This window comes from Crocuta crocuta, unplaced genomic scaffold, assembly GCF_008692635.1.
Source record: "Crocuta crocuta isolate KB4526 unplaced genomic scaffold, BGI_CrCroc_1.0 scaffold48, whole genome shotgun sequence".
In the NCBI taxonomy this organism is placed as follows: domain Eukaryota; kingdom Metazoa; phylum Chordata; class Mammalia; order Carnivora; family Hyaenidae; genus Crocuta; species Crocuta crocuta.
The window spans coordinates 10,558,991-10,576,025 of record NW_027533089.1 but is presented as its reverse complement, the minus strand read 5'-3'; the positions used below and the strand labels follow the sequence as shown (position 1 = coordinate 10,576,025).

The 17,035-nt window shown below is 34.4% G+C and overlaps 1 protein-coding gene across 6 annotated transcripts in view; it reads left to right on the top strand.

The window, feature by feature from the left end:
- BRDT (bromodomain testis associated) overlaps positions 1-17,035 on the top strand; it is a 60,458-nt gene that overhangs the window by 11,508 nt on the left and 31,915 nt on the right. For all 6 annotated transcript variants that reach the window (XM_077746007.1, XM_077746006.1, XM_077746008.1 and 3 more), the window contains exons 4-13: positions 175-312; positions 2,035-2,149; positions 6,507-6,679; positions 7,293-7,646; positions 11,073-11,201; positions 12,123-12,305; positions 12,880-13,046; positions 13,130-13,419; positions 13,506-13,619; positions 13,696-13,854. In XM_077746007.1, the coding sequence (XP_077602133.1) occupies positions 175-312; positions 2,035-2,149; positions 6,507-6,679; positions 7,293-7,646; positions 11,073-11,201; positions 12,123-12,305; positions 12,880-13,046; positions 13,130-13,419; positions 13,506-13,619; positions 13,696-13,854 (1,822 nt within the window). The remainder of the gene's footprint in view (positions 1-174; positions 313-2,034; positions 2,150-6,506; positions 6,680-7,292; positions 7,647-11,072; positions 11,202-12,122; positions 12,306-12,879; positions 13,047-13,129; positions 13,420-13,505; positions 13,620-13,695; positions 13,855-17,035) is intronic.

Here is a 17,035-nt window from a genome sequence, read left to right as displayed (position 1 = left end):
TCAGCTTTGCTTCTCATCACAAAAATTTGGGTTTCTCTATTGTAGCTTTTTAAAGGGAATCAATTGTTCTTTCTAGTTACAAGTATATAGTTTCTTAAATTTCTTTGCGTACCAATAATTGTAATGAATTTGTACTTACTGCTAACATTTAGAATTTTTTCATGAAAATCATAGGATTATTACACCATTATCAAAACCCCAATGGATTTAAATACAATTAAGAAGCGCTTAGAACATAAATATTATGTGAAGGCTTCAGAGTGTATAGAAGACTTCAACACAATGTTCTCAAATTGTTATTTATACAACAAGGTATGTAGGTTTATGTTATACTTGATAATTTTTTTTGCTTTTACATACATAAGAAGTGTGCTGATTTTAGATTTCATGTCTTGATTTGGGGTGTTTTACATATTTATGGATAATGTTTTTTACTGGATTTCATAATTTTTACGTGTCAATATTCATCTATCTGCCATAAGTTTGCCTGAGTAACTGTAATCGTTCTTTATGTTTTCTTTTTTTATTTTTTGAAATGTTTATTTATTTGGGAAGAGAGAGAGCATGCTTATGAGCAGGAGAGGGGCTGAGAGGGAAGGAAAGAATCCTAAGCCAACTCTGCATTGTCAGTGCAGAGCTCAACGTGGGGCTTGATCTCACAGACCATGAGATCATAACCTGAGCCAAAATATCAATGATAGCTGGTTTCTGTGAATAAAGGATCATTTCAAAGTGTTCTTTACCATACTTCTGCCATTTTGGTTATAAATGATAAACTTTATTATATACTAATCTAAACTAAATGTTCATGGTATATCAAACAAATTATATATATCTAAACTTCATGACAAGTTAACTTAAAGATTAGACACATTCTGTTTTCTAGTAGTAGTGTTTGCATTTGTGTTGATGCATTAGCTTGTCGGATACTGTATATGGACATTTTGACTTTAATTTTCACTTTTGCGTTCATCCATAAAACTGGATTTGTGTATTGAGCTTTTTCTCCATATAGTATCCTTTTTTCTAGAGTACTGCATCCTTTTTAAGCTGCTACATGATATCTAAAAATTTTAAAGCTTGCATTCCATTTACTCCAATTCACTAGTGATGCTGAAATGTAATAGAAATTTGGTTCCCAAACTATCGGTGCCACCTTAAATTTAAGACTTTTAGCCAATATGATTTTTTTTAAAACATCAGAATTAATGGTATTCTGAAAGTGCCATTGACAACTTCGTTTTAATTTAACAATCCCAAGTGTACTTTTATATTTAACATTTTAAAATGAAGTTCAGTAATTTTCCTGACATACCTGACTCAAAGTCAGTGTTCTCTGCTTTAGGCTCTTGCTTTGTGATTTAGTTTTGTTTTTGTTTTTCTTCTTGTTTTTAAGTCAGTAATGAGTAAAGCAAACTGAAGATTTCTAAGCAGGTAGTTAAGATTAAAAAAGGAGGTGGGGGAGAGGACGCCTGGATGGCTCAGTCATTTAAGTGACTGACTCTTGATTTCGGCCCAGGTCACCCAGGGATAGAGCTGAGGGTGGACCCTGTTTGGAAGTCTTGCTCTCCTCCCTACTTGTCCCTCCCAGCTTGCGCCCATCCGCCCGTGCTCTCGCAGAGTAAATTTTCAAAAAAGATTTAAAAACGAAAACAGCTCTTCAGTGTCATTTTATCACTTATAGTTAATTGAAAACAATCACATCAAGTCAAATCATGTACTTTGCACAGCCATGAATATGTTTTCACTTATTTGTGAGGTAGAGATTTTAATTTCTAAAACCTTTCTGTATTAGTAGGGTTGGTTGGACTGTAACCTATTACTCATAAAGGTTACCTGGGTTGTTTTTAGAAGTTACACGTTACAGTCTAACATGACTTGTTATAATTTAAAATATGAGCCGCTACACCATTTTCTAAACTTAATTTAGAAGCACTAAATACTGTTAAATAAATACTAAGAGTACTGTGTCATTGTCTTCTCTAAGGTAGTCTGACTTGTTGACCATAGTGTATGATCTTCTATATTTTCTAGCCTGGAGATGACATTGTTCTTATGGCACAAGCTCTAGAGAAGTTGTTTAGGCAGAAATTATCTCAGATGCCACAAGAAGAACAAATTGTAGGTGGTAAGGAAAGAATAAAGAAAGGTAAGACAGAAAAGATTTATGTTTTTCTTTCTTTCTCTGTGTTTTGTATTAAATGAATGTGTACATGTGCGTGTATAAATATAATGACTAGAGCTAAATAAAAATCTCTCAAAGGATATACATTCAGAAGTCCTTCTATATCATATTCTATTGGTAGAAATGGTCCATTTAAACAGTAAGGCAAACTTTGAAAACAAGGATGGCCATTATATATACAAGGTTAGAGAGGATTGTATGGATTATGGCTTTGGAGGCTGAGAGTCCCTATAGCACAGTGCCACATAGTAGGCACCCAGTAAATTTATTAGTATTTTTAGTGGATCTTACATCTCTGCTATATAGTAAGAGGGCCCAAATTGTCAATGTTCCTTGTAACAAAAGATCCCATAGCTAAGAATGAAATGTTATTGTTGAGTCTGAGGATTCTCCTGTTTTCTAACTCTTAATTCAAAACAAATAAACAAACTTTAGAGAGAAATATTTTACAGCTAATAATATTAAATATGAACTTACAAAACTAATCTTAGGTATTCAGTTGGATTTATTGTAGAAGCAACCAAAGTTGTCATAGATGAAATGTGGGTTTATTTTTGGATCACTGCAGGTGTACATTTTGGTTAAGTTCTTAATCACTATTCCATGGTACTTTCCTCATGTATAATATCAGGAAAATATTTAGCTTTTGTGTTTGTAAAGTATATAGTTAAGTGGCTTGGATATAGGGGACTTACACCACTGTAAAGGTTGTTTTAATTGATAATAATGTGTCCTTTTTTCCTTGTTGATAGATCTTTAAGATGGGTCATGACTTAAAGCTTTAGCCAATCCTGTGAGATACTCACTGTTTATTAAAGTTCTTATTTTATTCTTACCTTTGGAAAAGGTTGATCTTAAATCTGACAATATATGGCCTAGGGTTCTGCAAGAGGATATCAGTATGCTATTTAAATTGTTAAAGCAAAGTGATGACATAAAATATTATCAAGCAAAGTAAAAATTATTTATCTTTAAAATGCTTCCCTTAAAAAAAAATCTTTAATACTTTCTTGATGGTTAAGTTGTACCTACATGCTTCAGATGCTCAGATTATTGCTAAAAGCATAAGATTCCCTCAGACAAAATTTCTTTGACTTTGTTTCTCTGTCATTATGTATTTGGATGTTTGTCACTTAAAATGCACATACTGTGGGGGTTACAAAGATAGAGAACCACCCTGACTCTCAAGTTCAATTTGCATTGTAGTTAGAAATAAAACTTAAAAAAAAAAAATACATAGAAAGTATTGGGGTTTTCTTTTTAGGGTTTGATATTAGGTATCCTTTTTCTAAATTCCATCTGCACGCTATTAATCCCCAAATCTATGTCTCTAACACAGTCCTCTCTGAGAAACCAATGATTATCTTCAAGGCACTGGACATTTCCACTTGGATGTCTTATACACTTCTCTCATTTACCTTGCTTGCAGTTAAACACTGAACTTCCTTAGATTATTCTGTGTAACAGAAAATGGTATGGATACACAGTTATTCAAGCCAGAATAGTTAGAAGTTGTCCTTGATTCCTTCCTTGCTTTGATTCTTTCTCACATTCTGTTCATTAGGTATTCTTTGTAATGACTCCTCAGATTGTTTTTGCAATACTACTACTTTAGCCTACCGTCTTCTTAGTCCCCATGATCCAGATTGTTCTTTGTGGTCTGTTCTCTATACAATAGCAGTCTTTTATTTATATTTATTTTTTTAAGTTTATTTATTTTGAGAAAGAGACAGCATGAGCAGGGGAGGGGCAGAGAGGGAGAGAGAGAAACACACAGAGAGAATCACAAGCAGGCTCTGCACCATCAACACAGTCCATTGTGGGCTCAAACCCATGAACCATGAGATCATGACCTGAGCTGATACCAAGAGTCAGATGCTTAACCAACTGAGCCACCCATGTGCCACATAAAGGCAGTCTTTTATTTTTTTTAAGCATCTGACTCTTCTTTTCTCATTTTAATTTTTTTTAATATTTTATTTATTTCTGAGAAAGAGACAGTGTGAACAGGGGAGGGTCAGAGAGAGAGGGAGATACAGAATCTGAAGCATGCTCCAGGCTGAGCTAGCTGACAGCACAGACCCCGACACGGGGCTCAAACCCACAAACTGTGAGATCATGACCTGAGCCAAAGTTGGACGGCTTAACTGACTGAGCCACCCAGGTGCCTCAAAGGCAGTCTTTTAAAAATAAACTAGAATACATCATTAACCTGCTTAAAACCTCTCTTAAGCTTCCCATATTAAAATGAAGTCTAAATCCCTACTGTGCCCCTTTGGGATCAGGACTTTGCCCGTTTCTCTGTTCTCATCCTGAGCTACTTGCATCTCACTCATTGAAGTTTTCCCTACTGAGTGTCTTGGAATACATTTTTACTGCCAGTAACATCTTAATTGGTACCTCTTCGAAGAAACTTCCTTGGTTATCTTCTGTATAGTAGGTCTCTGCCTTTAGTCAGCACTCCATATACTTCCTTTCTAGTGCTTAGCATCATTTGTAATCAACTTGATTATTATTTTTTTCTATTTCTTACACTAGACAACATGCTAAACAAGGACAGAAACTGTGTCTGTCGTGGTCATTATTGGGCCCTGGCACCTAGAATGTTGGCCTGATACATGATAAGCATACAATAGATATTCGTTGAGTCCTCTTAGGTCCCAAGTACTATATTAGGCACAAGGGTATTGTAGAGATCAAAGCAAAGTTCCCTTCCCCGACAGAGCTTTTTGTTTTTGTTGAGGAAATTGGTAAAATTAAGTAAATGTTAAGTATTTCTCATTATACTTCTCTGTTTAGCTCCTGAATTCAAAGAGCCATAGGTGGAAGATAGGTTATCTCAGTCTATTTGGTTCCTAAGTGTTAGTGAGTGATGAGAACTCAGGGATTGAGGCATATAAGCCTTGTCTTAAAATATATTCAAATCTATTTGGTTCCTGAATTTGTTTAGCAAGAATTTGGAGAGTCAGGGGTGCCTATATGTCAAATGTGATAATGGCAAGGAAAAAAATAAGAATAAGAGAACAAGAAAGTAGTGGGAGTGGAAGGAGAAAGTTGTCCTATATAAGGTGGTTTGATAAGGTAACCTTTCAGTGAAGGCATAAAGGGAATGTTGGAGTATGCCCTTAAGGAATAGCTGACAGGCTGTCTCCTTAAGGCGGAGCAAATAGTCTGCTTATGCATACCAGATTTGAGGACAGCAGGCCAGTAGGCTAAGTAAAATAAGTGAAGGGCTAGAGTGATAGGAAGTGTGGTTGGAAGGAGGGCAGAGGTGGGCATGGGGGGTTGGGGGGGCGGCAGAAGTGCAGGTAGAGAGATCATACAGGTACTCCTCACAAGGCATTGTAGGGACTTTGGCCTTTATTTGAAAAAAAGATTAGAAGTCATTGGGCATTGAGCAGAAGTGTCATGATCTTATTTGAATTTAAAATACCACTTCGATGGCTATTTTGAGAACAGAGTATATGACATAAAAGCAAAAGAAGGCTCATCAGATACTACTGCAGAAATCCACTTAAGAATTGATGCCTTGGACCAGGGTGATTACCACCTATGAGTGTAGTCAGATTCTGGATAAGAAGATAGAGCCAAAAGAGTTTGTTGATGGATTGGGATATTGGGTTTGAAAGACAGTGGAGTCAAAGATGACTCCAAGGTTTTTGGCTTGAGTGATTAGAAGAATGGAATTACCTTAGCAGCCTTCTTGGTGCAGTTGGCAGCACGTCAGTCTCATAGTCTGAAGAATGGAGTTACCTGGATACAAGGATGGACTTTTGAAATAACAGATTTCCAAGTGATGTGATCCAAATGTCTTAAGTCATGGTATTCTCTGGGAACATGCAGAGCAGAAGACCATACACAATGGCTCCTTTGGCAGAATCATCTGAAGGACATATTGATAAGAAAATTATGTTCACGTCTATTGTTTTGTGTCAGCCAATGTTGGACTACGTCAGTTTTAAAGTTCTTGGATATTTATGCAGAGCATTCTGGAGACCTCACATAGTATTATATAGTTGATCTCCAGGATGTCTGCAATTTACTGGAGGTACTCACAGAGCTCTATTAGACTAAGTTAAAGCCAGGCATATTTTGAATAAAATTGGTAAGTCACCATTAATATCTGGTTTGAAATCTCTAATATTGTATCTAAACTGGTCTAGCAAATGTTAGCAAGTATGTATGGGAAGGTTTCAAAGGAGAATGGGAGTGTACTGTGTTTTTATTGCTAAAAAGCTGAATTAAGTAAATTAAAATAGAATACTAACAGAAAAATAGTTTTATATTTTACTCATATTTACTCTGGTTCACACTTGGCTAGGCATTCATCATAATGTAGCAGTTCTTTCTGGTAAAGAAAAACAATCCTCCAAAGCCCCTGAAAAGGTATTTAAACAGCAAGTGATTCCCTCTGTGTTTCCTGAGACATCTATTTCTCCTTCAGAGATGGCACAAGGTATTCCACTCAACTCTACCTCACAGTCAGTGGCCCAAGTAAGTTTACTGTGACTTTAAAATGTTTCAGGGTAAGGGGTTGTAATGACTAAGGCTTTTTTCAAGTTGATCTGAAAATTGGTCTTCAACATACTGCAGTCAATATTTTTGTCTGTGTACATTTTTAAACAGAGATCTAGGATGTGAACCAAAGTTTAGAGATTTCTCATGTAGAATTTGAACTGGTTTACTGTATTTTTATATTAATATCAGTTGCCCAACTACCCATTTTGTGTGTGTTATGTAAATTCTATTGAATCGCAACTTGATCGGTTGATAATTTAAAACTGTATACCATAGCTGATTTTGGGTATTCAGACTTGTTTTTGCACAACTGGGACTTTTATTTTTCCAATCTGTCATCGATCTCAAAGGTTTGCATAGAACCATTCTTTAGGATGTAGGAAGAAAATGTTTGAGCTATTTATTTTGCCTCTAAAAGCGAAGTTAACTTTTACTAATATTTAATATATAGAAGACATGCTATTGGTAATTTTTATTTATTTATTTTTTTTGTTTTGCTTTTTAACTGTAAGGGTAGCCATCAAAAAAGTTTGAAAACTGTTGGTGTGAATGTCACTTTATTATAGTTGTTTTTATTGAATTGTTTCAGGTTACGAGGGGTGTGAAGAGGAAAGCAGATACCACAACTCCTACAACTTCAGTAGTTAAAGCAAGTGGTGCAACTTCCCCAACGCTTGCAGAAAAAACATCAGTGAAAATGCCACCTATAAAAGAAAATGTGCCGAATACTGTTTTGCCAGATTCTCAGCAACTATATAAAGTTGTAAAGAGTGTTAAAGTGACCAAACAATTAAGGCACTGTAGTGAGATTCTTAAAGAAATGCTTGCGAAGAAACACTTACCCTATGCATGGCCCTTTTATAATCCTGTTGATGTTAATGCTTTGGGGCTCCATAACTACTATGATATTGTGAAGAATCCAATGGATCTTGGAACTATTAAGGTAAATGTTATCTTAATAGGAAGAACTTCTTTTCTTGGTTATAGGAGTATTCTTGTCGTTCTGATTTTTTTTTTTTCAAGTTAGTTAACATACAGTGTAGTCTTGGCTTCAGGAGAACCCAGTGATTCATCTCTTACATATGACACCCAGTGCTCATCCCGAAAAGTGCCCTCCTTAATGCCCATCGCCCATTTAACCCCCACCCCACCCCCACCCCCGCCCCATTCCAGCAATCCTTAGTTTGTTCTCTATACATAAGTCTTTTATGATCTGAATCCCTGGCTGTTTTTCTTATTTTTCCTTCCCTTCCCTTATGTCTGTTGTTTCTCATATTCCACATAGGAGTGAAATCATATCTTTCTCAGACTTCACTTAGCATAATACCCTCCAGTTCCATTCACATTGTTGCAAATGGCAAGATTTCATTCTTTTTCATCATGGAGTAGTATTCCATTGTGTGTGTGTGTGTGTGTCTGTGTGTCTGTGTGTGTGTGTGTGTATATATGTATATATACACACACACACACAGACACACAAACATACCATATATCTTCGTAATCTTCGTAATACATCAGTTGATGGAAATTTGGGCTTTCTCCATAATTTGGGTATTGATGCTATTGCTGCTATAAACATTGGGGTGCCTCTGCCCCTGTGAATCAGCATTTTTGTATCCTTTAGATGAATTTCTATGTTTTCTTATATGAATTATTTATATATCTTTGCTATTAACCCCTTATCAGATAAATCATTTGCAAATATCTTCTCCTATTCAGTTGATGATATCCTTTACTGTGCAAAAACTTTTCCATCTGATATACTTCATGTTTGCTTTTATGACCCTTGCCTGAGGACCCATCCAGAAAAATGTTGCTAAAGCCCATGTCTAAGAGAGTACTGCCTATGTTTTCTTCTAGTAGTTTTATGGCTTTATTTAGGTCTTTATTCTGTTTTAAATTTTTGTGTATGGTGTAAAAAAGTGGTTCCATTTTCACTCTCCTGCAGGTAGCTGTCCAATTATCTCAGTACCATTTGAAGAGACTATCTATTTCCTACTGTATATTCTTGCCTCCTTTGTCATAGATTGACTATATAAGTGTAGGTTTATCTCTGGGCTCTCTCTATCCTGTTCCACTGATTTATTGGTGTATTTTTGTGTCAATACCACACTGTTTTGATTACTATAGCTTTGTAGTATATTTTGAAATCTGGGATTATGATTCCTCTAGCTTTGCTCTTCTCTCTCTTTTTTAAAATTTATTTGAGAGAGAGACAGCGTGAGCAGGGCAGGGACAGAGTGAAGGGGAGAGAGAGAATCTCAAGCAAGCTCTGCACTGTCAGCACAATGCAGGGCTAAACCCATGAAATCATACGAGATCATGACCTGAGCTGAAACCAAGAGTGGGATGCTTAACCACCTGAGCCACCCAGTTGCCCCCTGTTTGTTTTTAAGATTGCCTTGGCTATTCAAGGTCTTTGTGGTTTAGGATGGCTTGTTCTAGTTCTATGAAAACTATGATTAGCATTTTCATCAAGATTGTATTGAATCTGTGGATTTCTTTGTGGTATGGACATCTTAAAAATACTAATTCTTCCAATTTATGAGCATGGTTTATCTTTTCATTAGTGAAAAGACATTTCTTTCATCAATGTCTTATAATTTTCAAAGTACAGGTCTTTCACCCTCTTGGTTAGATTTATATTTAGGGAATTTGTTTTTGTTTTTTGATGCAGTTATAAATAGGATTGTTTTTCTTCATTTTACTTTCTGCTACTTCAGTATTAGTATACAGAGGCAGCATGTTTCTGTATATTAATTTTGTATCCTGCAACTTTACTGAATTCATTTATTCTAATAGTTCTTTGGTGGAATTTCTAGGGTTTTCTATATATAGTATCATGATCTAATAGCAAGCTTTACTTTTTCTGTACTGCTTTGAGTGCCTTTTACTTCTTTTTCTTGTGTAATTGCTGTGGTTAGGATTTTCAGTACTATATTGAATAAAAGTGGTGAGAATAGACATTCGTGTCTTCTTGGTCTTAAAAGCTTTCAGTTTTTTACACTGATATGGTGTTAACTGTGGGTTTTTCATATATGGTCTTTATGTTGAGGTATGTTCTCTTTAAACCCACTTTGTTGAGAGTTTTTTCATGAAAAGATGTTGAGGTTCACCCCTTTATTCTGCATTTATTGCGACGGCCATATGGTTTTTATCCTTTATTTTGTTCATGTGTTGTATCATATTATTGAATCCATTCTTGCATTCCTGGAGTAAATCCCATTTGCTCATGGTGAATTACTTTTGCTAATATTTTCGTAAGGATTTTTGCATCTATGTTCTTCAAAGATGTTGACCTGTAATTTATTTATTTTTTTTTGTAGTGTCTTTGGTTTTGGTATCAGGGTAGTGCTGGCTTCATTGAAGGAATTTAGAAGTTTTCCTTCCTTTACTATTTTTTGGAATAGCTTGAGAAGAGTAGGTATTACTCTTCTTTAAATGCTTGGTAGGATTCACTTGTGAAGCCTCATGATTCTCAGCTTGTTTTCTTGAGAGTTTTTTGATTACTGATTCAATTCCATTACCAGTAATTGGTCTATTCAGATTTTTGATTCCATCATGATTCAGCCTTGGAGATTGTGTGTTTCTGGAAATTTATCCATTTCTTCTAGGTTGTCTTAATTTGTTGTCATATTATCTTTTTGTAATGGTCTCTTATCCTTTGTACTTTTGTGATGCCAGTTGTTACTTCTCTTTCATTTCTGATTTTATTTGAGTCCTTTTTTTTTTTTTTTAAATGTATCTGGCTAAAGGTTTATCAGTTTTTTTTATTTGACTGGCTCTTGGTTTCATTGTACTTTTCTATTGTGGGTTTTTTTTTTTTTTGTCTCTCATTTATTTTAGCTTTGATATTATTTTCTTTCTTTTACCAATTCTCTTCCGTTTTTTATGTCTTTTAATTTTTAGGAGAATTTTAGTAAAAATGTTTCATTTAGATATTCAGGGCTCATTTAAGGAATTTATCTTTTCACCACTTTTCCTAGGATCAAACTTATTTATCCAAGGTTATCTGAAAATACATTGTTTTCCNCAGAATCTGAAACAGGCTCCAGGCTCTGAGCTCTAAACTAGCTGTCAGCACAGAGCTTGACACAGGGCTTGAACCCACGAACCGTGAGATCATGACCTGAGCCGAAGTCGGCCGCCCAACCGACTGAGCCACCCAGGCGCCCCTCATTGGATAATTTTAAAGCCAGAAACTACAAAAACAAAAATAGCAGAATTTTAACATATGTCAAATTTGGAGGATGGGTATCTGTTTTTGGTATTATCTATATTCTTCTGTTTGAAATATTTCATAATATAGGTGCTTAAATAATTACTGAGCTATGTTGTTTGTGAATCCTGTACTTTTTCCTTAATTTAGGGAAAAATGGACAACCAAGAATATAAAGATGCCTATGAATTTGCGGCAGATGTTAGATTAATGTTCATGAATTGCTACAGGTATAATCCTCCAGACCATGAAGTAGTGACAATGGCGAAAGCATTCCAGGTAAGTTGATGGGTGTGCTCTGAAAGTGAGTTTCCTCTGAACATAGTCTGGAAACTTTAGAACCATAACTCAAAAGACAAAGAACACCCTACTCCCCAAATATAATGCATAATTTATTAATTAGACTCTTATTAAAGTGTGGAGATTGTTTCGTTTTGTTTTGTTTTAGGTATAGCATACATTACCTTTAAAATTTTTTTTCCTTTTCAGTGTTTTTTTTTTAATTTATAATAGTTTTTATTTAGTTTTGAGACAGAGAGAGACAGAGCATGAGCAGGGGAGGGGCAGAGAGAGAGGGAGACACAGAATCTGAAACAGGCTCCAGGCTCTGAGCTGCCAGCACAGAACCCTATGCGGAGCTCAAACCCACAAACCCTGAGATCATGCCCTGAGCCAGAGTCGGACACTTAACTGACTGAGGCACCCAGGCGCCCCAACAGCAAATCTTTTAATGAGGCTGCCCTGCACATAGAGGATACTGGAGAAATATTAATGAAGAGGGGATAGTAGATATCTGAGATAGGATTGCCTGGAGCCCATGTCTTCCTGGAGGGAAAGCTTGAGGACTTTTGAGGCTGAGCCAGTGGGAGGTAGTGGAATGATGCATCAAACCATGGGGCAGGAGACCCTTGAAAGAACGTCCTCTATACAATTTGACAGTTCTGTCATACCTAGAAGAGAAGAGAAAAAGTTGCTAAGGTTAGCAGGCAAGGAAGCACAAGTCTTACATTTCTTCTTTGGTAAATTAACATTGTGTAAGTTTAAGGTATACAACATAATGACCTGATGTATATATTATATAACAATTACCACAAGGAAAAACAGAATTATCCTCAAAATATGCCAATTTTGTTAAAAGGTGTTATTGCTGCATTAAATTGGAAATATAGAACATCTTTATAGTCTAATTTTCCATTATAGGATATCTTTGAAATGCATTTTGCAAAGATCCCAGATGAACCTGCTGAGAGTTCATGCTACATCAAAACAAATACCACAGAAGTCCATGGGAAAGAAAGCAGAAGTGAAGCTTCCTCTGAAAATAACTCATCTGGTGATTCTGAAGATGAACGAGTTAAACGTCTTACAAAACTTCAGGAGCAGGTAGTTGATTGTATCGGCAAAAGTTTTTGTAGTTTTGTGAGCTCTTGCTGCAGATCTATTATAAAATGCTTTCAATAGATTAAAAGCTGTTACATTTAGATCACTTAGCAACTGTGGCTTTATTTACTTATTGTCACATTTGTAATGTTTAATAGTCTTTCCTACCCAAAGATCTATATATCTTAAAATTCTTAACTTCAATGAGTTGATTCTCATTGAAATGATTTAGATCATGTAATCTAAGATGCTTTATGAATTTTGTTTAACATTGCAATCTTTTGTGATAAAATGTTAACCTTCTCTGAGCTCAAGCCTAAAAAAAAAAAGTTAAGATTATCTGGAAGTGTTAATGTTCATGATATGTTTTTAGATGAGTATCTAAATTTATGGGCTGAGCACATTGATAGTATTTCTTATTTAATGTATGCCCTTCAAAATAATAAATTTGTGAAATGAAATAAGAACCTGAAGGACATGAATTTCAGAAGGATAGTCTTGACTTTTGAGTGCCTTCATTTTTTTCTAATGTCTTTATTCAGAGCCATGAATGTTTAAAGTATTTTTTCTTTATCAGCTGAAAGCTGTTCATCAACAGCTACAAGTTCTGTCCCAAGGATCTTTCCGTAAACTAAAGAAAAAGAAATCTAAAAGGGAAAAGAAGAAAGAAAAGGTTAATAACAGGGATGAAAATCCAAGGAAAAAGTTTAAGCAAATGAAATTAAAGGAAAAATCTAAAAGCAAGTGAGTACCTTTTTTATTATAATGCCTTATTCAAATCATAATATTATCTCAAATAAATTTGATTAACGTTAATTTTTGTTTAGTCAGCCAAAGAAGAGGAAACAGCAGGTGTTTGCTCTGAAATCTGAAGATGATGCTAATGCTAAACCTATGAACTATGATGAGAAAAGGCAGTTAAGCTTGGATATAAACAAACTCCCTGGAGATAAACTTGGGCGAGTCGTTCATATAATACAGTCAAGAGAGCCTTCACTGAGAAATTCCAACCCTGATGAGATAGAGATAGACTTTGAAACACTGAAAGCATCAACACTGCGAGAACTAGAAAAGTATGTTGCTGCATGTCTAAGAAAAAGAGCACTAAAGCCTCACGGTATGTATTTCTGTGCAGCAGTAGAAATCAGTCTGGTATTTGTGTTAGTGTTTGGTAATACTCTTTTTTCCTCTTAAATCACATAGGTAAGAAGATAATAAAGTCCAAGGAAGAACTTCATTTACAGAAAAAACGGGAGTTGGAGAAGCGGTTACTAGATGTCAATAATCAGTTAAACTCTAGAAAATGTCAACCTAAATGTAGGTGGCGGTTCCTTAAATGTTCCTGTGATTATGTAATTCTGCTGGCGCTGTAACGTACCTCCCTGTTTTGTAGCTGGAAAGATGCAGTCGGCCAAGGCTGTCGGAAGTGGTTCCAGATTGAGCGAAAGCAGCAGCAGTAGCAGCAACAGCAGCAGCAGCAGCAGCAGTTCATCAGAGACTGAAAGCAGTAGCAGTGATTCCAGCTCCTCAGACAGCAGTGATTCTGAATCAGGTTAGCTGTCCCCCTAAGTGTACCTCTGTTTGTGCAGATATTTTTTTCCTTGTACTATAGAGACTTTGATTTTTAAGAAATGTCTGTCACTTACCCAGATCTACGGTTTGGATGCCACACTTATTACTGAATTGCATGTTGAAAATCTTAACTATTTTCTTTAAAAGAGATGCTGTGTAAAATGAAACTTCATGTTATACATATATGACTTAGAGGTGTATAATGTTGAAAATAAGTTTACTAAAGGCGGGAGATAGTTTCTGAATATATAATATCAGATCTTAATGCGAGAAAACAAATAATAAAATTCTGAAATTCATTTTTATAAAGTAAAGGATTATTTGAGGACAGCTTTCACTTTACTCTCCATGATATATGAGACCACTCTAATGTTGCAAAGTTATGTCCTGTTGTGACAATATATTCGGATTGAATATATTGAATGATTGAAAAATCATTTTTAATTAAACCAGTCATCCCAGAAAATGTTGAAAGGAGAATTTTATTCACTTCTGTGTTTTCTTCATTGTAGAATATTATCTTCCTCTAAGAGAAAAATGTACTTCAAATTGAGATTTTCAGTTATGCTGAAGTACCATATTACCTTGGGTAGATTTTCATCAACTGTATCAAGCTTAACTGATTCATGTTTTTTTGGGGGCTGTTTCACTGATGGTTATATAGTTGACAAGTAATCACTGCCCCAAGGATGCCCAAGTGGCAGTCCATCAGTGTCCACCAGAAGGCACATTCAGAATATAGAACACTTCTGTACCCACAATTTTGCTTTATTTTGAATGAGATGCTTTTTGTTTCTCATGAAATTCAGTTCTCTTTAAAAAAAAAAAAAACACCCTACACAGAATGTTGTCACATCAGGGATTCTTACCACTTGTGAGAATACCCCCCTTATTTCAGTCTGATAGTGAGGGCCTGCTGGCATGCAGCCCCTTTTGTTTCACTTTTGGTTCTGTTCAGTTTGCATTTATGTGGTGCTGATTGCTGCATTTTGTTTTTAACATTTCTAAAGTATATAGTGGTAAACATTTTTGTTAGAATGAACCCAATTTTTACTTTTGTTGGAATTTGTCATACTAGAAAATTTTTAGATTAATTTAGGGCTCTATACATTATTTTCTTATATTTGACATTAAAGCATAAAACAATGTTGGAAAAACTAAAGTTGCATTTAGAATTTTAAATTGTAATGATTAGCATTTGTAATTTCATCTAATAAAGCATTTGTGGCCTAATAAGTTAGAGCACTTTGTCTTTTATTTGTAAGATAAAGCTCTTTGAGTTATCTAATTATGTATTGGCTACTGATCAATAAATGCCTTGAGCATTAAAGGAAAAGTACTATATTCAGAGTGTTTCAGTCAAATTTGTTTTTGATAGATTCTTCCAACACTTCTTACAGGAAGAATGTTTATCATCTACTATGTGTTCTTAGACTGATTCTTATATATGGTTTCCTAACTTTCCAGTGGAATAACTTGGCCTCAGAATTATAATTTTTTAACATATTTGTGTTGAATTTTTATTTAATGACTGGTGTTCTTATTTAATATTATCTTTTCAATAACAGGTATTGTTTTTAAAAACATTGTTAAAATCAAAGTAGCAGATTTTTATGTTTCATCCTACATTATGAGAGTGTATAGGTTTGTGACACTAAGGTCAGTTTGTCTTCTTACATGATAGTATGAGTTTGTAATTTTCTTTGAATTTTTATTATTTTATAAACATTCAAACTATGTACTTGGAAAAACACTTGCATGTGTGTTATAAAATGCAAGCTCAATGCTTACCTTAAATGAGCATTAAGTTCTCTTCTGGTTTTTGTTTTGTTTTGTTTTTGCTTTATTTGCTTGCCAAAATAAATTAGTAAATGAAGCAATAGGACCTTTGTCCTAAATATTAACTTCAGTTGTACCCATTATAATACTGTGAGGCTTTTTATTTCTAGTGTGTAAGCTAAGAAAATTTTTACTTTCTTGAGAAGAACAAAAACTGTAAGTGAAAGGATTATAAATTATGAAAAATAATTAAGTCAGACCATATCAATCATAATAATGTAAAAATAGTAAAAAGCATCTACCATTCTTAATTATGTATATGACATTATCAAGGAGCAGACAACAAATCTCAAGTCAAGTCTCAGGATGGAGGGAAATGGAGCTACTGACTGAGAAAATACAATTTGTGAAAATTAGGAATGTTAGCAAAAACTGTCTCTGTTACATAAATACAGGTTCAGAACTGAAACTTAAGAGTTGGAATATCTTCATTGCCATAACTCGGGTTAATAAGGCTTTTATTTATTCAAGATAGGAGATGTAAATATAATTTCATTTCAAAATTTTAATAGAGGAAACTTTTCTGAAAGCTTCTGTGGGACATTCTTTTCTGACAGAAGGATATTGATCTTTAGTAATTTTTTATCTTTTTTAATACCTGCCTTCTAGAATTTTATAGCAGTTTGGCTATATGCTATTGTCTTAATAAAGTCATAATCTTTTGTAATTTTCATTATCAAGGATGGAACTCTAAGTTAACTTTTATTAGTTCCTTAATATTATTGACTCATGGTTCTTTTATAAGTTGGTCTGTCTTTACTGCAGTAGCATTCCATTTAGATGTGTGAAATGTTTGAAGGATAACATCTATGAAAAACATGTAAGTGTTGTAAATTGTGTTACAGTTGTTTATTCCACATTATTTAAATGATTATCTTCCATGTATTTTCAAAGCTTATTTTATTCACTTTTGAAAAATATAGGCGCGATTCTGCTTTGTTAAATAGGATTAAGTTAAATGGCCAAGCTCTGATTTCCAAGACAACTTTTATTTAAAAGTTCTTAATTAAAATTTCAAATAAGATACTGAATCAGTTCTAAGATGGAGTTGGAATAAAATCCCAAATCTTTGAAAAATATAAATGAGATATCTTTGGAGTAGAAGCAGTACTTGATTACAGATTTATAGTAATTTGGTTTAATCATTTAAATTATTTTCTTGACTGACATCAGTATATGCAAATTGTCATGTTAGCTTAGTCAAGAACATTTATTAAACATTGGTATACATATAAACCTTTTATAAACGATTTTTCATAACCATCAAACTATCACCAAATATCAGATCAAAGATGTAAATGAGGTTTAACAGTAAAATGAAT